This window comes from Myripristis murdjan, chromosome 13 (genome assembly GCF_902150065.1).
Source record: "Myripristis murdjan chromosome 13, fMyrMur1.1, whole genome shotgun sequence".
NCBI classification, from domain to species: domain Eukaryota; kingdom Metazoa; phylum Chordata; class Actinopteri; order Holocentriformes; family Holocentridae; genus Myripristis; species Myripristis murdjan.
The window spans coordinates 17,658,006-17,677,632 of NC_043992.1; the positions used below are offsets into that span (position 1 = coordinate 17,658,006).

General features: G+C 43.6%; 1 protein-coding gene across 1 annotated transcript; it reads left to right on the forward strand.

The window, feature by feature from the left end:
• The first annotated feature begins 405 nt into the window (after positions 1-405).
• LOC115370524 (sodium- and chloride-dependent GABA transporter 2-like) lies at positions 406-17,678 on the forward strand. The gene is made up of 14 exons (XM_030067549.1): positions 406-553; positions 648-782; positions 5,253-5,393; positions 6,019-6,106; positions 13,624-13,756; positions 13,847-13,981; positions 14,062-14,165; positions 14,349-14,473; positions 15,288-15,400; positions 15,492-15,629; positions 16,328-16,430; positions 16,537-16,637; positions 16,862-17,032; positions 17,574-17,678. Exons 1-14 carry the CDS (start codon positions 406-408, stop codon positions 17,676-17,678), a joined length of 1,740 nt encoding a protein of 579 aa, XP_029923409.1.
• The last annotated feature ends 1,949 nt before the right edge of the window (positions 17,679-19,627 follow it).

Sequence of the window (19,627 nt, forward strand, 5' to 3'; positions counted from 1 at the left end):
TTCACTGAATAAAGGAATGAATAATTCTGCACGTGACACTGTGAATACTTTTCCTCCACTCTGCCTCCACAAGTAACCTGCTATCACACAAAGCAACCTCCTGCTAAGGTGCAGTCAGGTATTTGTACACCATTGATTTCAGTATACACCAGTTAATGTGTTATAATTTCAGAGAGCTCTAATCAAGATGGCATGCTCGTGTTGTTATACTGATATCACTCAGCCACTGACTGCTGTCCTGACTCAAGACCTCAATGTAAATTCTTCACTTTCAGTCAATAAGTACTTTCTCGGTTTAAAATTAAACCATGCTGTGTACACAGGGAGACATCAGCATGCAGACTGCAAAACGTGGACTCAAGTAAAGCAGAAGAGTGACACTGAATCCACACAGAGCGTTCAGGTATGTCAGAGGGGAAGAACAGAGAGGTGCGGGTCGAGGAGAGAGGACAGTGGGCCAGTAAAGCTGAGTATGTCCTGGCTGTTGCAGGGAATGTTGTGGGCCTGGGCAATGTTTGGAGATTTCCATACCTCTGCTACAAAAACGGAGGGGGTGAGTCTGTTGCTCATTGCTTGTCCCCCCAAAAAATTTAACCAATTTGGGCTCTTAACGATGCTGTGCATTCTTGTACATTTTGTAAATTCAGGTGCTTTCCTGCTGCCATACCTGGTGTTTGTGGTAACATGCGGTGTGCCCCTGTTCCTGCTGGAGACCTCTGTAGGTCAGTACACCCAGGAGGGGGGCATCACCTGCTGGAGGAAGCTTTGCCCACTGGCAGAAGGTATTTCAGGATTCATTGTAATACTTCTGCTTGGAAATTGTCATGGTGTAAAAAAAACAAAAAAGTGAGTTATAGGCAAGAAAGTGATTTATAAGCCACACAGTCTAAAAAATCCAAGATTCATGTAATAAGAAAACACAGTGTTGAGCCCCCACTTCAACAGAATGGGCTCTAGTTTCCCGGCACAGCGCGGGGTGGCGCAGTGAGGCGAACCCCGCGCAGAGCTAGTTTCGACCGGCGAAACGGGAGAGGCGGACAGTTTCCAAGTTTCGCAGACGGACTTGCGCCGAGATGGGAGTGGCGGCGCAGCGGGGGGAGGTGTCAACAGATTCAGCTTGGCGCAGTGACAGTTTCGTTCCAAAAGGCTTCGCCGAGGTGTGCCAAAAGCTCGCCATCTGAAACCACGTCTACTTTCCGCGCAAGGCGGAGCGGAGCTGGCACAGTGGAAGTTTGGCTGGCTGGCGCACATCACCAAAACCTCACAATCAGCATAAACGGTGCCAATCTCCTTTGATCTGACATCAGCTGTGACGGGACAGTTGATATGGAGATATATGTATGTGCTGATTGTGATCGTAGCATTGAATAGTGTTTTTTCGGTATTTATTGCATTGTTTATGTGCCTGACATTCCGGAAGCCTGCCTGTGAGGTTTTGGTGACGTGTCCGCACTGCTCGCCGGTCTCCGCTCCGCGCCTGTCTCCTGGGCTCCGCTCCGCCTGCGACAGTAGACCTCCTTGTCTGTTGTGTAAACTTTCATAACGCCTTCGTGCAGCGCATTTTAAAGGCAAGGACAGGGGCTCATTTGATTGGTTAGATGTGAATCGGCTGTGTCAAACCCACTCCATGCCATCTCTCCTCCCTTGCGCCGGTAGGAGGGACGGCGGAGTACTTTCGCCACCGAGCATGGCGTGCCAAACTTGGAAAATCCGCCTGGCCACACCCAGTTGGCGAAGCGCATCTGCGCTACGCCCCCGCCTCGCCAGGTCTGCGAAACTAGAGCCCAGTGTGTCTGGTGCCTGGTTCTAACAACAAGATCAATCATGGAAAACAAAGTCAGTCAGGAACAAACCCATCTTTTGTATTTTTTAAATTTATCCATCTGTTTTTTAACCAAAAAGTCTCTTCATTGCCCCTATATTGCAACACTTACGGTAACTCATACATTAGGTAAAACACGGAGAGGGGCCACAGAGAGAAAGATACAGCTGACAGCAGGTACTCACTGTCCGCACGGACTCCGCAGCTTCCCATGTGCTCCGGGTAGCCTCTCAGCCATCTGGCTCTGTCCCACAGCCCCCAGCAGTGGCAGTAAACTCTCACCCTGGCACCAGTTTGCAAAGAGGACTACAGTCAAATTGTATCTGGTTTGCACTCAAACAGTTCTAATGCACAACATAGTAAAACGTGGCATGGTGTGTTTTATTTTTCTCTCAATGGCCCCTCCGCAGCTCCGTAGAACATAAAACGAGAAGAAGAATATTTACATTTTTAATCCAATCAAAGAGGACGTCACACAATACATACAGTGTACTGTACATCAGCCAATAAAACTGTTTCATTGCTGTGTGTTGTGTGTGCTGTTGTGACCACAGATATACATATATATACTCATATCTGTGGTGATACCCCCTTTGCGATGGCCGCCGTGTAAGCACGTCGCTCAGCGTGCTAAAGCAGCACGATGACGTATCTAGCTCTCTTTCTATATGTATGGTTGTCACCAGCGCGCAGTGCTTTTGGCTAGCAGCGACGGTGGAGATTTCCCATGAAAAGACTTTATAACTTGATATTTGAGGGAAAAAAAAAACGTAATATTAACTGGGAAATCAACACCTGATATAACTATTCCCTGGTCAGTCATTGAGTCCACGCTTCTTACTGATGTAATAAAGTGCATTTATTTTCCAGGACACGTTGATGTAATGCCTTCATTAAACATCGTGAAAACTAAAACAAAAAGGAGATAAACAATTTCAGTGAACATTTTCATGACAGATAGCAAATGTTCCCATCTAAGAATATCAAGTCAAAGGCTTGAACTGTAAACACAAGCACTGTGAGCCTACTAAGCTAACTGTGAATAGCTAATAGCCAAATACAAGCTAGCTAGCTCATACACAATAATGAAATGCAAACAAACTATTGTTATGCAAATAAACATTAACATTTCAAACCACCGAGTGTTATTTTAGGAAGAAAAGGGTCAGTACAGAACAAGAGAAAGTAATTACCGTGTGCGCCCTTGACTAGTTGTAGAATAGTTCGTTCCTTTCTCCTGCTCTGCTTTCTCTTTCTCTCTCAAGTCTCCAGTTTCTCTTTCTCTCTCAAGTCTCTACAACATCCAGGTTAACAGGTTTCAAATAAACAGAAATAAAATAAAAATATGCTTATGACATCATTTACACCTGACCTCATGGATTTAATCCAAAGTAAGGGACAAAAATTGTGAGGACTTTTCAAATGGAACAGATTGATAGATAGATACATAGATAGATAGATTTACTTCAAACGGAATGGTACAAAAAGAACGACCGGGTTGTGTGGATGTAGTCAAGCTAGCAAGTTGTTGTGCTTTCCGAGTCTCCTTTTCTCGGCGGGTCGCAGCAGCATCTGGCTGAGAGAGGCTGACTGCGGCCTGCACAGCCTGCCGAGGGCTTTGATGAAGCACCAAACCTCCACAGCCCACATCTGCTCTCAAATCAACCTGAACACCTTTGGTAAGAGCCGGACATACACAGCGCTGGATGAGCAGCACAGGCTCCACATCAGTGCACATAACGAAAAGGTAAAAGCTAACAAGGAGATTTAAAACTCTCTCTCTCTCTCTCTCTCTCTGTCTCTCTCTGTCTCTCTCTCTCTCTCTCTCTCTCTCTCTCTCTCTCTCTCTCTCGTTATAAAGTCTTCCTATGTTGTGCTCAAATGTGATTGACACAATAGCTTTTTAGGCTTTTCAGACTTAGTTTTGCTTAGAATGGTGTGTGATCCAAGCGGGCAGTGTTTATAATGTATTGTTGTCGCTCTTATAGACTGCACTGGAGCTGTACGTCCTGTGGTGTTGTGATACAGGTGATTTCTTGTTGTGATCTCGCCTGTGCTGTAAATCCTGCAGAAATGCAGGTGAATGTATGTCTCAGAAAATTAATTGGCAGTAATTACGTGCGCGCTATAATCCGCTGATGTCAATAACTACATTTTGACAGGGTTAGGGTTAGGGTTAGGGCAACTTGATTGACTTTGCAGTTTTAATATTGAGTTCTACTTAGTATATTTTTGCATGCATGTACCATGCGATTTAAGCTCTGGCTGATCCTGCCTACCCAGCCATGGACCTCACTACGCGTTAATTCATGATATACATTGAAACAAGTCCAAAGCATTAAATTTAGACACCTCAATAGAGGGAATGAGCCAAACGTTTTTTTACTCTTTATACCGTAAGTGTTGCAATATAGGGGCATAGATGAGGTGCACGGAATAGAGGCACTGTGAATGAGCTGAACACACAACATGGCACACACAGATACATTTAAAGACATTTCCATATGCTCCTTAAAATCTTGATAAGGTGATATGGTCTCCAGTTTAAGTTTATTTCACAGTTTGTGCCAGGTCCACATGAGCATGCTGCTTTACCAAAATCGGTGCTGATAGATTGTTTAATGTTTCTCTTATCCAAGCTGTGGCCTGGCTGTTTGCACAGGGTAAGCATTGACTGAGAGAACGATTTTTACGCTGTCTATTTATCCACTGTAGTTTCCATAAGTCATAAGGTCATGATGTTCTTGTGTTCAAATGCCCAACTCTTTGGTACCTGCTAAACAGTCCCTATTACCTATTAAAGAACTGTTTGCAGCCAATCTTGAGAACATATTACAAGTGATCTGCACATGATAGTTAATGTGTTTCATACGTGTTTAAGTTGCCAGATGACAATGAAATGATCTACATGTGAGTGTCTAATTTCTACTCCAGCCGTGACAGAATCATCACCAGAAATGGCCTCTGTGAGACTAAAGGTGGATGAGACTGGAAATAAAATGCTTTTAATATTTAATCAGACACATGAATACATCATGTGCAGGTGAAATATTTGTTTGTATATATTTGCCACTGAACATGTTTTAGAGGCTTTACAGTCTGGGATCAGAAAGTTAAACTTGTCTTCTTTAGTTATACAAGTAGGAGTAGAAGTAAGTAAAGGTGGCATTGGAGACTTCATAAGGAAAATAGGTTCTTAAAGGTAGAGTGTGATGAGAATTGCATCTCTCAGTTTCTTAGTATAATTGATCAGATTGTCTGTTTATTTATATGTCAAACTTTTCCCGACTGACTGATTTTTAAGACACAATAATAATAATAAAAAAAAAAAAATTATTAATTAATTAATATAGACAATTTTCGCAGTGCAAGGAGTTATGATTTCATATGATTTCTCTTAAATATAAAGGTACCAAATCTCGCACTGCAGGTATAGGCTATGCCGGCCAGGTGATTCTCCTGTACGGCTGTTCGTGTTACATTCTTGTTCTGGCCTGGGCTCTGCTCTACCTGGGCTTCTCCTTCAGCCCTCAGCTGCCATGGGCCAGCTGCAGCAACTCCTGGAACACAGGTCAAATACACGGATCGTTTCAACTTCACCTTAATTCCTTACTTGCTTTCATCCACTGTAATCACTAACTCAGTTGCCTATTTATAATTACATTTGTTTTAATCTGTTTGTCTTTGTTTTGCTTAAATCTTAATGTAAAGGCCTTTACTTTATCACTAAGCACTTTGAACTTCAGTTGTTGCAGGAAAGGTTCTCATGAAGCTAATATTCATTGTGATCATCATCATTATTATTATTTTATTAAAGGACAATAGAATACTAGAATTACCTGCTTGTCATGCACTCTATGTAGGCAATGTCTTAAGATCTGGACAATGATATATTGAAAAAAAGTCAATATGAATCCCCATGTTTTGTAAGCAACCAAATATTTTCGAAGATTTTCTTCTTTTTGATGAATCAATAACTTTTCACACTTATCACTTTTCACAGTTCTTCCAGAACTTGATGCACTCATACACATTTGCTTTGTATGAAACCATGAAATAACAAAATAGGTTATCTCTTTTGGACTCTAGCTATTCCACCTTGCTTCAACATTACCAAATAGCCATAATCATAAAAATATTTTCAAATGATCATAGAAGCATCCTGTCTGAGTGGCTTCTTCTCTCTGCCCTATTAGATAGTTGTGTAGACATTTCTACACAGAACGGCACCTTCAGATTCGCCAACCAGACCAACACGACGACTGCTGCAACAGAGTTCTGGGAGTATGTCCTGATATATTAACAAACTATTAGCAGCCTCTTGCTCATTCACATTTTCTTAAGTGCAAAATGGTGTATTTTGATGATATTTCAAACTGCCTCTCATTGTATTGTACTTATTCTGTCCCCTGCGTGCGTCGCTCTACACGAAGTGACAGATAGCTAAACAGGTGTACTAGGCACTGAAAGGTTTAAAAGATGACTCAGACGTCGAAGTAAAGTTGAGGTCTGTTTACTTGTATATCTTCGTCAACAAGCTTCCTTACAATGCTTTTCCAGAAATTCTGTGAAACTGAAAATAAATACACAAGAAAATATTCTTACTATAAGTAAAAAGAGTGTATATACTTGCTTAATACTACACAATTAAACCATTTCTTGTACTACATGTTGCCAAAAAGGGATTCAAGCAATTATCTATACATTTTCCCAAACATGAAATAAAACGACAAAATATGCATCAATACTTATCTATAAAGATAAAACATGTAGCATAAACTTACAAACAAAGCTTCTCCACAGTCCAACACAGGTGGATGCAAAAGATCAAACAGAGAAAGTTCTGGAGCACCTTGCTGTGCAGAATTTCCATCAAAATGGCCGGTCTAAACTATGACCTTACCCATGTGACCACAAATAACCAATACAGAAAAAGCACAATTAACTGACAGTGATCTTCAAAACAACCACTAGGGGGTGCTAAAATGCCCTTTACCTACATGTAACAAAACACTCCCCGCCTGGTATTGAACACAATACCACTATCAATTTTTTAGGAAAGTCCCACAGACTGATGAAAATAAGGCAAAAAACTGTCCATGGTAGAGGCTTAGGGAGACATAAGTACCACTACTTCAGTTACTGGTCTGAGGAAGGTCTTAACAGTTCCCCCTTTGGTGACTTTGAGCTCAAGCTTTCTGACTTTCCCATCGCTGTCAGGATGAGCCTTGGTGACAAGAGCCATGGGCCACTGATTTCTTTTCACCTGAGCATCTCTGAGCAGCACCAAGTCTCCTTCTTTGACATTGGGTTGACTATCTTGCCACTTGCTTCGGCTTTGAAGACTAGAGAGATATTCTCTCCTCCATCTCTCCCAAAAGGCGTTTGCCAAGCGCTGGACTCGTTTCCACTGCTGGCGATACATATCTGCATTCTCAAAGGATCCAGGAGGGGGAAGAGGAGTGCAGACCTTCTGTGTCAGGATCATTGCTGGAGTCAGAAGAAACGGTGAGTCTGCATCAGTCGAGATGGGTGTGAGAGGTCTTGCATTTATTATTGCAGTAACCTCGGCCATAAGGGTTGAAAGTACTTCATGAGTAAGGTGCGAGGGGCTGATGTGAGAAAGCATAGAGTCAAGGATCCGCCTTGAAACCCCAATCATCCTTTCCCACACTCCCCCCATGTGGGAAGAGTGGGGTGGGTTAAACAGCCATGTACATCCTTCCTCACTGAGATACTTTGAGATGTTAGTTTCATCTTGTAGGAGGATTTGCAGCTCCTTGCAGGCTCCCTTAAAATTTGTGCCGCAGTCAGAACGGATGATTTTTACAGGGCCACGCACAGCAAAGAAGCGCCGTAGAGCATTGATAAAGCTCGATGTGTCCATTGATTCTAGGAGCTCAATATGCACAGCACGTACACTCAAGCATGTGAAGAGTACTGCCCACCTTTTACTGTTCACTGCACCTCCTCGGGTACGACGAGTGGAGATGTTCCAGGGGCCGAACACGTCCAGGCCTACGTTTGTAAAAGGGGGTTCAGTGCTGAGACGATCAGATGGAAGATCTGCCATCTTCTGTTCTGCTGTCCTACCGCGAAGTCTGTTGCATGTAACACACTTATGCAGAATGTTGGAAATGCATTTCTTTGCCCCAACGATCCAGATGCCATCTGTGCGGATAGCTCCCTCAGTGAAGATTCTCCCTTGATGTTTAACTCTCTCATGATAGTGATTTATGAGTAGAGTAGCAATATGACTGCGGCCAGGAATGATGAGAGGCTGTTTCTCTTCCATCTCAAATGGAGCATGTTGGAGCCGACCACCTATTCTCAGAAGTCCATTGCCATCAAGGATAGGGTTGAGCTTCTTCAGGGGGCTGTTCTTAGGAATTACTTTCCCTTTCTCCAGACAGGAGATCTCAGCTTGGTATGCTTCCTTTTGTACACATCTAATGATGATAGCCTTTGCTTGTGACAATGTATCAGTTGCGTGAGACTTTGAACATTGATGCCAACCATAGCAATCTTGTTTGTTGCTATCCTTCTCAGACCTGAAGGATTGAGCGATGTGGATGAGGGAGGCTATAGCTCTGACAAGGGGTTGCCATGTGGAAAACCTGTCAAATCGGTGTGAACCGATGCCTCTGTGAGAGTCTGTGTGGCTGTAGTGGTGTGGCATCGAACCTCCATGTCAGAATCTGGATCGATGAGGTCATAGGATGCTTCTTTAGTTGTGTCTGTCTCCACAGAATGTGACAAGAAATCTGGACCGGTAAGCCAGTTGGTGTCCGAGAGTCGAGCTGCAGGCACTGCCCTGGTAGCAACATCTGCAGGGTTCTGACTGGTGTGGACATAACACCACTGTTCAGGATGCGTGGATTTCCTTATTCGTTCCACCCTGTTGCTGACATACACATAAAACCTCCTGGTTTCGTTATAAATGTATCCCAGCACCACCTTGCTGTCTGTATAGAATTTCAGACTGTTGGGGTTGATGTCCAACTCACTCACAACAAGCTCGGCAATCTCCACTGCCAGGACAGCAGCACCCAACTCAAGCCTGGGAACAGTATGGACTGAAATGGGGGCCAACTTGGCTTTCCCCATGATGAAGCCAACATGGCATTTTCCTTCAACATCCATCACCTTTAAGTATGCCACAGCTGCAATAGCCTTTATGGAAGCATCTGAAAAGATGTGGATTTCTGTGTGCTGAGCGGTGGAGAGGGAGGCTGCGGTGTAGGCTCGAGGGGTCTCAAACTGCTCTAGATCTTGCAGTGAATCTCTCCAAGCAATCCATTCTGCCTCCTTATCAGCTGGGAGGGGAGCATCCCAATCACTGGTGTCACTGGTGAGCTGTCGTAGTAAGATCTTCCCTTGAATGGTAATAGGAGCCACAAGACCAAGTGGGTCGAATAGACTGTTAATGGTTGCAAGCACTCCTCTTCGAGTGAACGGTTTCTCACTGTTGGCGACACGGAATGTGAAAGTGTCGTTCACAAGGTTCCAACTTAACCCAAGACTGCGCTGTAAAGGAGGTGAGTCAATGTCTAGGTCAAGGTCTTTCAGGTCCTTTGCATGGTCTGTTGATGGGAACGCCTGCATGACGACTGGGCAGTTGGATGCTACTTTATGGAGTCTTAAGTTGGAGATGGCAAGCATACCTTGGGCTGCTTTCAGTAGAGTGATGGCTGCAGTCGCAGACGGCAGTGACTTGAGTCCATCATCAACATAGAAGTCCCTGTGTATGAACTGCTTCGCATCTCCACCAAACTCATCCTCTCCATGTAGAGCTGCTCGCCGTAGCCCATAGGTAGAAACCGCTGGAGAGGGGCGATTGCCAAACACATGGACTCTCATCCTGTATTCCACAACTTGCTTGGTGGTGTCGTTGTCTTTGAACCACAGGAATCTGAGGAAGTTCCTGTGGTCCTCCCTGACAACAAAACTGTGGAACATTTGCTCAATATCTGCTGTGATGGCCACCTGCTCACGCCTAAACCGCATTAGTACACCCAGCAAGCTGTTGTTCAAGTCTGGTCCGGTCAGCAGCACATCGTTCAGTGAGATGCCGAGGTGTGAAGCGCTGGAGTCAAAAACAACTCGGATTTGGCCAGGTTTGCGCGGGTGGTACACGCCAAAACTGGGGAGATACCAGCACTCTTCTCCATCCTGTAGAGGGGGAGCCAACTCAGCATGATCCTGGTCAAAGATTTTCTGCATGAAGGCCAGAAAATGGCTCTTCATCTCAGGCTTTCTTTCGAGCGTACGGCAGAGACTGGTGAAGCGGGTCAGAGCTTGTTCTCTGTTGTTGGGGAGGTGTGGCCTTGGTGTGCGAAAGGGAAGGGGAGCCACCCAACTGTTGGCATCATCTAAGAACATCTGCTTGTCCATCAGCTGAATGAACTGTTTGTCCTCAATAGACAGGGCGATCTTGTTGTCCTCCTCTGTTTTTTCGAAGATCCTTCTTCCCAGTGAACAATCACCAGCGTTCTGAACCAAGCTGTCAGAGGAATGAGAATACTGCAGGCTTTGAGAGCTGAAAGGCTTTGTAGCTGTCCTTACTGTGAGCTTCTCTTTCAAAACGAGGTGGTTGAGACATGGGCTGAAGTAGGAGTGACGGCCATTCTCCAAAACATTAGTCCGGTATGTGCTGACTCCTTTAGGCTTGTGAGCTGCACCCAGGCAGACTTCTCCAACTATAACCCAGCCAAGGTCAAGTCTTTGAGCATAAGGGGCATTGTTTGGCCCATTTCGCTGGTCTCTCACCTTGTGAACTCTTAAGACATCTCGGCCAAGGAGAAGGAGAATCTGTGCTTCAGGGTCGAGTTCAGGAATGAGGTGAGCAAGAGGCTTTAGGTGTGAGTGGTGTTTGGCAGCCTCAGGAGTAGGTATCTCCGATCTATCATCCGGCATATGGTTGCACTCTATGAGCGTGGGAAGAAGCACACTGAGATGGCCATCTAGGGGTTGAGCAATGAAGCCGGTTCCTCTTCTTCCTGACATCTCTGTGACTCCAGCACATGTGCGCAGAGTGTAGGGAGAATCTGCACCTTTGAGGTCAAACAGATCAAAAAACTCGGACCGAGCGAGAGACCTATTACTCTGGTCGTCAAGTACAGCATAGACTCTCATCGATCTGTCTGGTTGTCCTTTAGGATGAACCTTTATGAGGCAGATTTTAGAGCAGGAGCGGGAGCTATTGGCTTCACCGCACACTTCTGTGCACTTGGAGATTATGTCGGGAGAAGCCTCCTCCTTTTCCTCCCCGCCGTGCTCTAAGTTAGGGTCTTTGGCGGTCCATGGAGCTGGTCCTGGATGAAGAGCTGTAACATGTCTATCACTGTCACATTCTTTGCACTGAATAGTCATTTTGCAGTCTCTAGCCATATGATCAGTTGAGGAGCAGCATCTAAAACAAATCCCACTCTCCTTGAGAAATGCTTTGCGTTCCTCCAATGTCTTTGCCCGGAAGCCTCTGCATCGCTTGAGGGGATGGGGCTTTTTGTGAATTGGCCACTGCCTTTCAATGTCCAACTTACTGCTGACAGTCTCTCCTGACTTGGTGGCAGGTGTTGGTGTGATATCTGTTTTATGAGTTGTGATTTGGCCTTTAGAGTGTGTAGACCTTTTCCCTGGGTTGTCTGCCTTTACTGCTGCCATGCCAGATGAGCTGAGGGCGAAACTTGGATCATTACGAGTATAAGCCTCTCTGCAGACAAAATCAGTGAAGAATGAAAACGGCGGAAAATGGACTTGGTTTTGCAGCTTGTACAAGCTGCCCTGTGTCATCCATCTCTCTTGAAGCCCGTATGGCAGTTTTTCCACTATAGGGTTAACACCCCGAGATGTATCCAAGTAGGCAAGCCCAGGCAAATAACCCTCTCGTTTTGCAGACTCCAACTCCCTCAACAGATCACCAAGCTCTCTCAGTTTGAGGGGATCTTTGATGCTAATCTTGGGGAACCTCTCAAGTTTATCCAAAAGAGCCTTCTCAATTGTTTCAGGTGACCCATAACACTCCTCAAGACGCCTCCATGCCATTCTGAGCCCAGCAGCAGGGTCACTAACATGAAAAGCTCTGATTCTCCTAACCTGTTCTGATGAACTGAGGGCCTAACCACCTAGTTAGAAGGTCCAGCTCTTCATTGTAGGTGAGTTTCAGTCCATTTATGACATTCATGAAGGTCGATTTCCAACTCCAATAATTCTCTGGACAGTCATCAAACTTGATCATCCCTGAGGTCACAAGCTCACGACGAGCCATGTAAATAGCAAAGTCATTTATGCCTGCGTGGTCGGGAGCAGATGACTGTGGGGCGTGCATCCCAACAGAGGCTGCGTGGGGCTGAGGTCCCTTCATGGATGAGACATTGTGTGGATGAATCCCAGGATAATATTCAGCAGCTGGCTGATTTGTACTATGCGCTCTGAGGTAGCTAGCACTGTGCTTGATATAAGCTGGAGTGATAGTCTGTCCAACTTCGGCTGTGTGAATGGGATCTTGCTTGCTGTCTTGATGTGGCAGAACGTGAGGGACATCAGGTGGCTGACTAGGTACAGTGAGAGGCTCAAGATGGGGTAATGACAGCTGACTAGAGTCTAATTTAGAATGACGTTCAACATAATCACTCGTTCTTTTCTCTCTGGAGTCATGGGGGATTGCTGCGATGTCCAATGCCCTAGAGTCTGCTTTAGGTTCCAGTTCTACTGCAGCTGATTCCAGAACCTCCGCCTCAGCTAAGGCAGCTGCAACCTCTTTTTCTTGCTTCAATGTGGTCAGAGCAGCATCCATGCGTGCCTCCTCTACTCTTAGCTGAGCTTTTTCAACCATGAGCTCGGATTCTCTTTTAACAAAGGTGGAGCGAGCACGCACTGCCTCAGCTCTGGCACGTGCTTTAGCTGCTGCTAGGCTTGCTGCAGATTTGCTAGAGCGGCTAGAAGCAACAGATCTGGTCACGTATGACTTTACAGATGCATTTTGTAATTGAGCTCTCTGTTCATCTTCTGTGTTTGCCTTGTTATCCATCTTGTACGTGCCGTGGACCTCTTATTTAGTATGAAGGTGGCAATTAAGATGAAGCAGGGCAGTTAATGAAGAGAAGATATCTTTGTTTGCATGAATTGCTGTGTTGACCCCGTCGTGATGCTGTTTTTTCACTATTCTGTCCCCTGCGTGCGTCGCTCTACACGAAGTGACAGATAGCTAAACAGGTGTACTAGGCACTGAAAGGTTTAAAAGATGACTCAGACGTCAAAGTAAAGTTGAGGTCTGTTTACTTGTATATCTTCGTCAACAAGCTTCCTTACAATGCTTTTCCAGAAATTCTGTGAAACTGAAAATAAATACACAAGAAAATATTCTTACTATAAGTAAAAAGAGTGTATATACTTGCTTAATACTACACAATTAAACCATTTCTTGTACTACATGTTGCCAAAAAGGGATTCAAGCAATTATCTATACATTTTCCCAAACATGAAATAAAACGACAAAATATGCATCAATACTTATCTATAAAGATAAAACATGTAGCATAAACTTACAAACAAAGCTTCTCCACGGTCCAACACAGGTGGATGCAAAAGATCAAACAGAGAAAGTTCTGGAGCACCTTGCTGTGCAGAATTTCCATCAAAATGGCCGGTCTAAACTATGACCTTACCCATGTGACCACAAATAACCAATACAGAAAAAGCACAATTAACTGACAGTGATCTTCAAAACAACCACTAGGGGGTGCTAAAATGCCCTTTACCTACATGTAACAAAACAGTACTCATCTGGCCTCCTCATTTAGAAAGCGAGTGCTGGCTCTCTCGGGAGGCATCGAGGAGGTGGGCAGCATCAGGTGGGAGGTGATGCTCTGCCTCTTTGCTATGTGGGTCATCTGCTACTTTTGTATCTGGAAGGGGGTCAAGTCTACTGGCAAGGTATTTATATACTATGAGAGTGTTTTTTGGCAAATGTAGCCCATATTGATATTAAACATTTGTAAATATCATAATTTAATGTTCCCCCAGGTGGTTTATCTCACTGCCACCTTCCCCTATGTAATGCTCTTAATTCTTCTGATCCGTGGACTCACTCTGCCTGGAGCGCTAAGTGGAATTGTTTACTATCTTCTCCCTGAACCCTCACGTCTCGCAGACCCACAGGTAGCAGGTTCTTAACACACATTTGTAAGAGTGTAGACTTTATAGGTGACCAGCTTTACACCATTGTTCTGCTGGTCCAGGTGTGGATGGAGGCTGGTGCCCAGATCTTCTTCTCCTACAGTCTGGGTGTGGGCTCCTTAATTGTGCTTGGCAGCTACAATACCTACAACAACAACTGCTATAAGTAAGTCTTTGTCAGTATAAACCTGGGTTTTGTGGTTTCAGAAACTGGATCAATAAAGTAGTTTATCACAGTGTGTTATTAATTTATGACACATCTATCTGCCGTACTAAGTCATGGCTTTTCTCTGAGATGTGCCAGTGGACAGGATGTGAGTCATTGTGAATTCAAAATTGTGTTTTGCAGAGATTGTCTGTTGCTGTGTCTGCTGAACAGCGGGACCAGTGTGGTTGCTGGGTTTGCTGTCTTCTCAGTGCTGGGATTCATGTCTCATGAGCAGGGTGTTCCCATAGAAGACGTAGCAGAATCAGGTAATGCAAGCGACAGTGTACGTAAAGGTGTCTGGCAAGGTGCCATCTGTTTTGTACAAAGAAAACAGTGTGGTGAGCGGTGTTGCTAAGCATGACTGATGGTGTCATAACATCGGCTGACTTTTAAAGGACTGGAAAACATTAAATGTTGATCACAAAAAAAGGTGTATAAGGAACTTGATCAAACATTCCTTTCCCCAACCACAGTCTCTTTCGGTTGGTCGCTACCCAAAACTTGTGACCATAGGTGAGAGTTGGACACGTAAATGGAGAGTTTTGCCTTCAGGCTCAGCTCCCTCTTCACTGTGATGGTCCAGTGCAATGACCAAATGCGTGGGAAACAGTACCTCTCTCCCAGTGTGGAGATGACCTCAATCTTGGAGGTGCTGATCCTCATCTCGACTGCTTCACACTCAGCTGCAAACCACCCCAGTGCATGTTGGGGATCACAGCTAGATGACAGAACAGCACCTAATCATCTGCAAAGAGCAGAGACACAACCATGAGGCCAATGTACTGGCTATCCCAGACTGTGCCTTGAAATCATGTCCATTAAAACCATGAATAGAATTGGGGACAAAGCTTTGCATAGAAGAAATTCTGAGTGTTTGATAGTTGAAGTCTGGAAACTGCATCAAACTCGTTGTCCATTGTATCTGCCACATCCAATACAAACCCTTTTCACTACATCAAACTCTCCAGAAGCGCATTTTACCTTTGCTGTAACAAATGATTGTTGCTTCAATGGTTAAAGGACAATAGAAATAAAGGCAGAAATAGATGGAGGCTAAGCAGCTTCAATGTTGTGTTGCAGGTCCAGGCCTGGCATTCATTGTGTACCCTCAGGCCGTAGCCATGATGCCCCTGCCTCAGCTGTGGGCCATCTGTTTCTTTGTCATGATCATTCTCTTGGGTCTGGATACAGAAGTAAGATGCACATGCACATGAATTGTTTTTGGAAGACCACATATCACTAGGAAATGTAGGTAATTTTTCTTGTTGTTCATTGTCTGTATAGTTTGTTGCCTTGGAGGTGGTGATGACATCCATCTCAGATGCACTTCCCACAGTGCTGCGCAGGCCGGGACGACGAGAACTCTTCCTCTTCCTATTCTGCCTCACCCTTTTCTTTGTTGATTTAGTCATGATCACAGAGGTCAGTATTTATTAAACTTTTATGTAGTTTGGGGAGAGAGGAGAGGGGATTGCTGAGACAAAGGCCTAGTCCAGATCATGACAACTTCTTGAAACTCATTAGAATCAGCTAATACTTACATTTCTATGCGCTACTCCACACTGAGTCTACAGAAATAAATGATTTGTGATAGAAGCACAGGATTGGGATGATGTGTAACATTACAGGGCTATGCAGTGAATGAGACAATGGATGGAGTGAATATGATGCTCCAGCACTGGTAAAGACTCCTCATGAAAAGAACTTCTGTTAGACAAATGACACCTCAGACATAGATATTGACACATTTCAAACACCACACACCACGCCTGTGTGTGCACTAGGAATTTCATTCACCAGGAATTTTTTTTATAAAATACCACAGTAATGAGAGACCACTGATACAAAGGACGGAACTGGAGTTGTGTCCAAGCAGACTTTGCTTCTACAGCGGCACAAAGTCATTCCACCAATAACTGTCCCCTGGACTTTTGGCCTGCAGGCTGGTTCCCTCGCCCGTGTTAGTATTTCACATTCCACTTAATGAGGCTAGATCTGCAGTGAAACCAAACCCCATGGGAACACAACTTAAAAGGGAGAGCTAGGCTCAAGGTTACTAGCTTACATGCACAATAAAAGAAAATAAAAGCCCAATTATGCCTCCCTCCTCTTCTCCCCAGGGGGGAATGTATGTGTTCCAGTTACTGGACTACTATGCCTGTAATGGGGCCTGCATTCTCTTTCTCTGTGTGTTTGAATCACTGGCACTGGGCTGGATATTTGGTAGGTATTCAATGTTGAATGGCACAAAGTTATTCTCAAGCAAACGTGAAAAGTTACACATAAATGGCATCAACATGTTATATATAACCCCTCCTCTCCTAATAAGGGGCAGATCGGTTGTGTGGCATCATCGAGAGCATGGCAGGTGTGTGCCCAAACCCATTCTTTAAACTCTGCTGGCGCTATCTCACACCCCTGGTCTCACTGGTGAGTCATGATGAAGTCTTTAGATCACAATATGAACAGTAGCAAGAGAAATACCATAGTGGAAATGGAGGGCAGAAAACATTATAAGTTCTGTTGAAAAAATCTTTTGCATCTTTATGCTGAATAACCCCGTCAGGCAGATTTCATGCATCTCCAAAGATCCAAATGTTATTTGTGTTTCGGTCTCACTCACATGTCCACACTAATCTTTACTGTTTTCTTAGGTATCTTTCATAGGTTCCTTAGTTCAGTACAAGCCTCTGACATTCAATCGCTCGTATGTGTACCCAGCCTGGGTTAACTTATTGGGCTGGTTGCTTGCCCTCTCTTCCATTGTGGTTGCTCCAGGGTGGGCACTGATTAAGCTGGTTACTGGGCCTAGACCCCTCTCTCAGGTGGGACAACTATGTACTTTTTTGTATTTGATGGATCAAAGAAATTACAATTACATCTCTTAAACCTTGAAAACCTGCTAATTACTTTCTTCATGTCAACTGAGATTTTTATGAGCACAACACCATTTAAACATTAACAATACATGCTGCAGTGTAAGTAATCATTGTACTTGGATGTTATAATCCTTTTTTAAATTGCTGTAGTTTTTCTGCACCAGTCATGGACTGATGTTTGATGACTAACTAAACCCTAACCCAAATCTCCATGAAGCCTGTTCATGGTGAAAAGTACAACAGATATAATCATAAATATGACTTTTTGCACATTTGATTGCTTTCCACATACTTGGAATTCTGTGCTCCAAACCAAACAAAAATTTCCTTGAATGTATGATAATCTTGACCTATTTTGATCTCAAAAATTCAAATTGCCAAAATTTTGCCAAAATGTGAGGAGTTTGCATCTCTGCATAGAGTAGAGTTTAAGCCTTGCTGCTTCATATTTTGACATGTTTTGTGGTGAATGTTTGTCTCTATTCAGCGTATCCATCAGCTGTGTCAGCCTGAATCTTCGCTACCTAATCCAAAAGAGAAGGAGCTGCAGCACCTGCGAGGAGCAGAATTGGAGGGATTCATCACCAATTAACAGCAAAGGTTAAACATTTTTAAAAGTGCACTTACTAGTGACAATATCGTCAGCATTTTTTATAGCCTACTTTTTGTAAGTGTCTCTCTATTTCCACTTCTCCTTAAAAAAGTAAATAAATAAAAAATGAATGCATTAACACATGTGCATGCAAAAAAAATTCCATGATTAAATGTGAAACCAGGGGGAAGTAATTAGATTTTTCTCATTTTCTCACAAAATCATGAACTAGAGCCAATAGGAAGGAGCAAAGAATCTGCTGTGAAAATGATCCCGAGATATTTGACTTGTGTGATTCATGACATTTGGAGCAATTTACACTGCAGACTGATAAATCACATGCAGACGTGGAATGAGAACCATGTGGACTCACATGATCATTTGTATAACACAGCCAAAATGATGCAAGTCCGACAACTCTTGGCCTGGCACAATAGCAGGAGACCAAAATTTACAAAGGCAGAAGTTGCAAAAGGGGGGGCTTTATTTAATCTGAAAAAATAGTGAACAAAATGGAGTTTCTTTCCCTACTTCAATTGTTTGTTTGTTTGTTTGTTTTTTTTTCATTTGTTTGTTGTTGTGGTTTTTTGGTTGGTTTGTTTGTTTTTCGCTGGTAGTGTTAAATCCTAGGGATTGTTTGCCCATTCCATGTTAATTCAAGACATAAGTTGTATGATATAAAACTTAATACACAAGAAAGGCTTTGGGGTGGCACAGAGTTTTGGCAGGGTGCCCTGGGGGTTGGTGGGTAGATCAGACATTCTTAATGTAAATTGGTTTAATGTACTGAGATTGGCAGTGCAATAATATGAATTTACCCACAGCTCCTCACAGGAAGTCCCCTCAATGAAAAACGATACACTCCTCAGAGAACCTAGCGACAGAAAGCTCAAACAGCTCTGAATCCAAACCGGGACCAAGAGTTGCTCTTATACAAAATTAGAAATAGAATCACCAGGAGTTTCCCAAAGAGTGCTGTTGATTTATATAATTTACATTGTTACATATTGAACTAAACCTGTAAAACCCACTATGTGCACTGAAAAGCTGCCATTTTGTAAAATCAGATCTCTTACAAATCAGTCTTTTTTTGATTAATGATCTAATTTCTGTGCATAATCATGATACTCTGCCTTTCCTTGCCAATAAAACCTGTCATATATGACAATCTGATTGATAGTCTGGTTAATGTATCAGGAATTCATCAGTTCATCACTACACAAATCTAGATATATTTACACATCCACACCTTGTGTGAAACAGTTTTCATGTTGTCATTGTCTGGCTGTGCAGGGACGTCTTTAATTTGGTCCTGAAATCAGTAGAACAGAAAACACTACAAGAAAACCTGAAGCCACCTCCAGAGAGCGACACAGAGCGCGAGAACTGGCCCAGACGATGGTTTTAAGAAGATGCACAAAAGCTTTAATGAATGATGAATGGGCCTTCTTTCCTTCCTTCCTTTCATTTCCCCTCAAGTGTCCAAAAGAGGGCTGTATGAAGAAGCTGTCAGAGTCCTTGAGGAGGACATGGCCTATCCATTTCCATTGATGCAAACAGGACATGGCTTCATTAATTGTGAAGAGAAGATGAAAATGGAAATGGATAGTAACAGTCCAGTTACTTGGAAACACTTTGAATCAAATGTCGTGATCATTTTTGTAGCATTTAACCCCACCCACCACCCTACATTCTATTGTTCTTGACAAGTGCTCAGAACTGTCCCCAATGTCCAAAACACTGTATTGCACTCTCTCTCTCTCTCTCTCTCTCTCTCTCTCTCTCTCTCTCTCTCTCTCTCTCTCTCTCTCTCTCTCTCTCTCTCTCTTTTCAATCAATGGCCAGCAGTCAATGGCTTTGACTGGGCTTTCTCTGTAGGATTTGAATTAATTGATACATTCTATATACAATATATCAGTTTATGTGAGTTCTGTGTTCCATTCTGATAT

Bases quoted from the DNA above. Each gene is read 5' to 3' on its own strand.
- LOC115370524 (XM_030067549.1), top strand. From the start codon at position 406: ATGTCAGAGGGGAAGAACAGAGAGGTGCGGGTCGAGGAGAGAGGACAG. The intron at 783-5,252 runs GTATTTCAGGAT...CTCGCACTGCAG, and splicing joins GCTTTGCCCACTGGCAGAAG to GTATAGGCTATGCCGGCCAG. The intron at 13,757-13,846 runs GTATTTATATAC...ATGTTCCCCCAG, and splicing joins GGGTCAAGTCTACTGGCAAG to GTGGTTTATCTCACTGCCAC.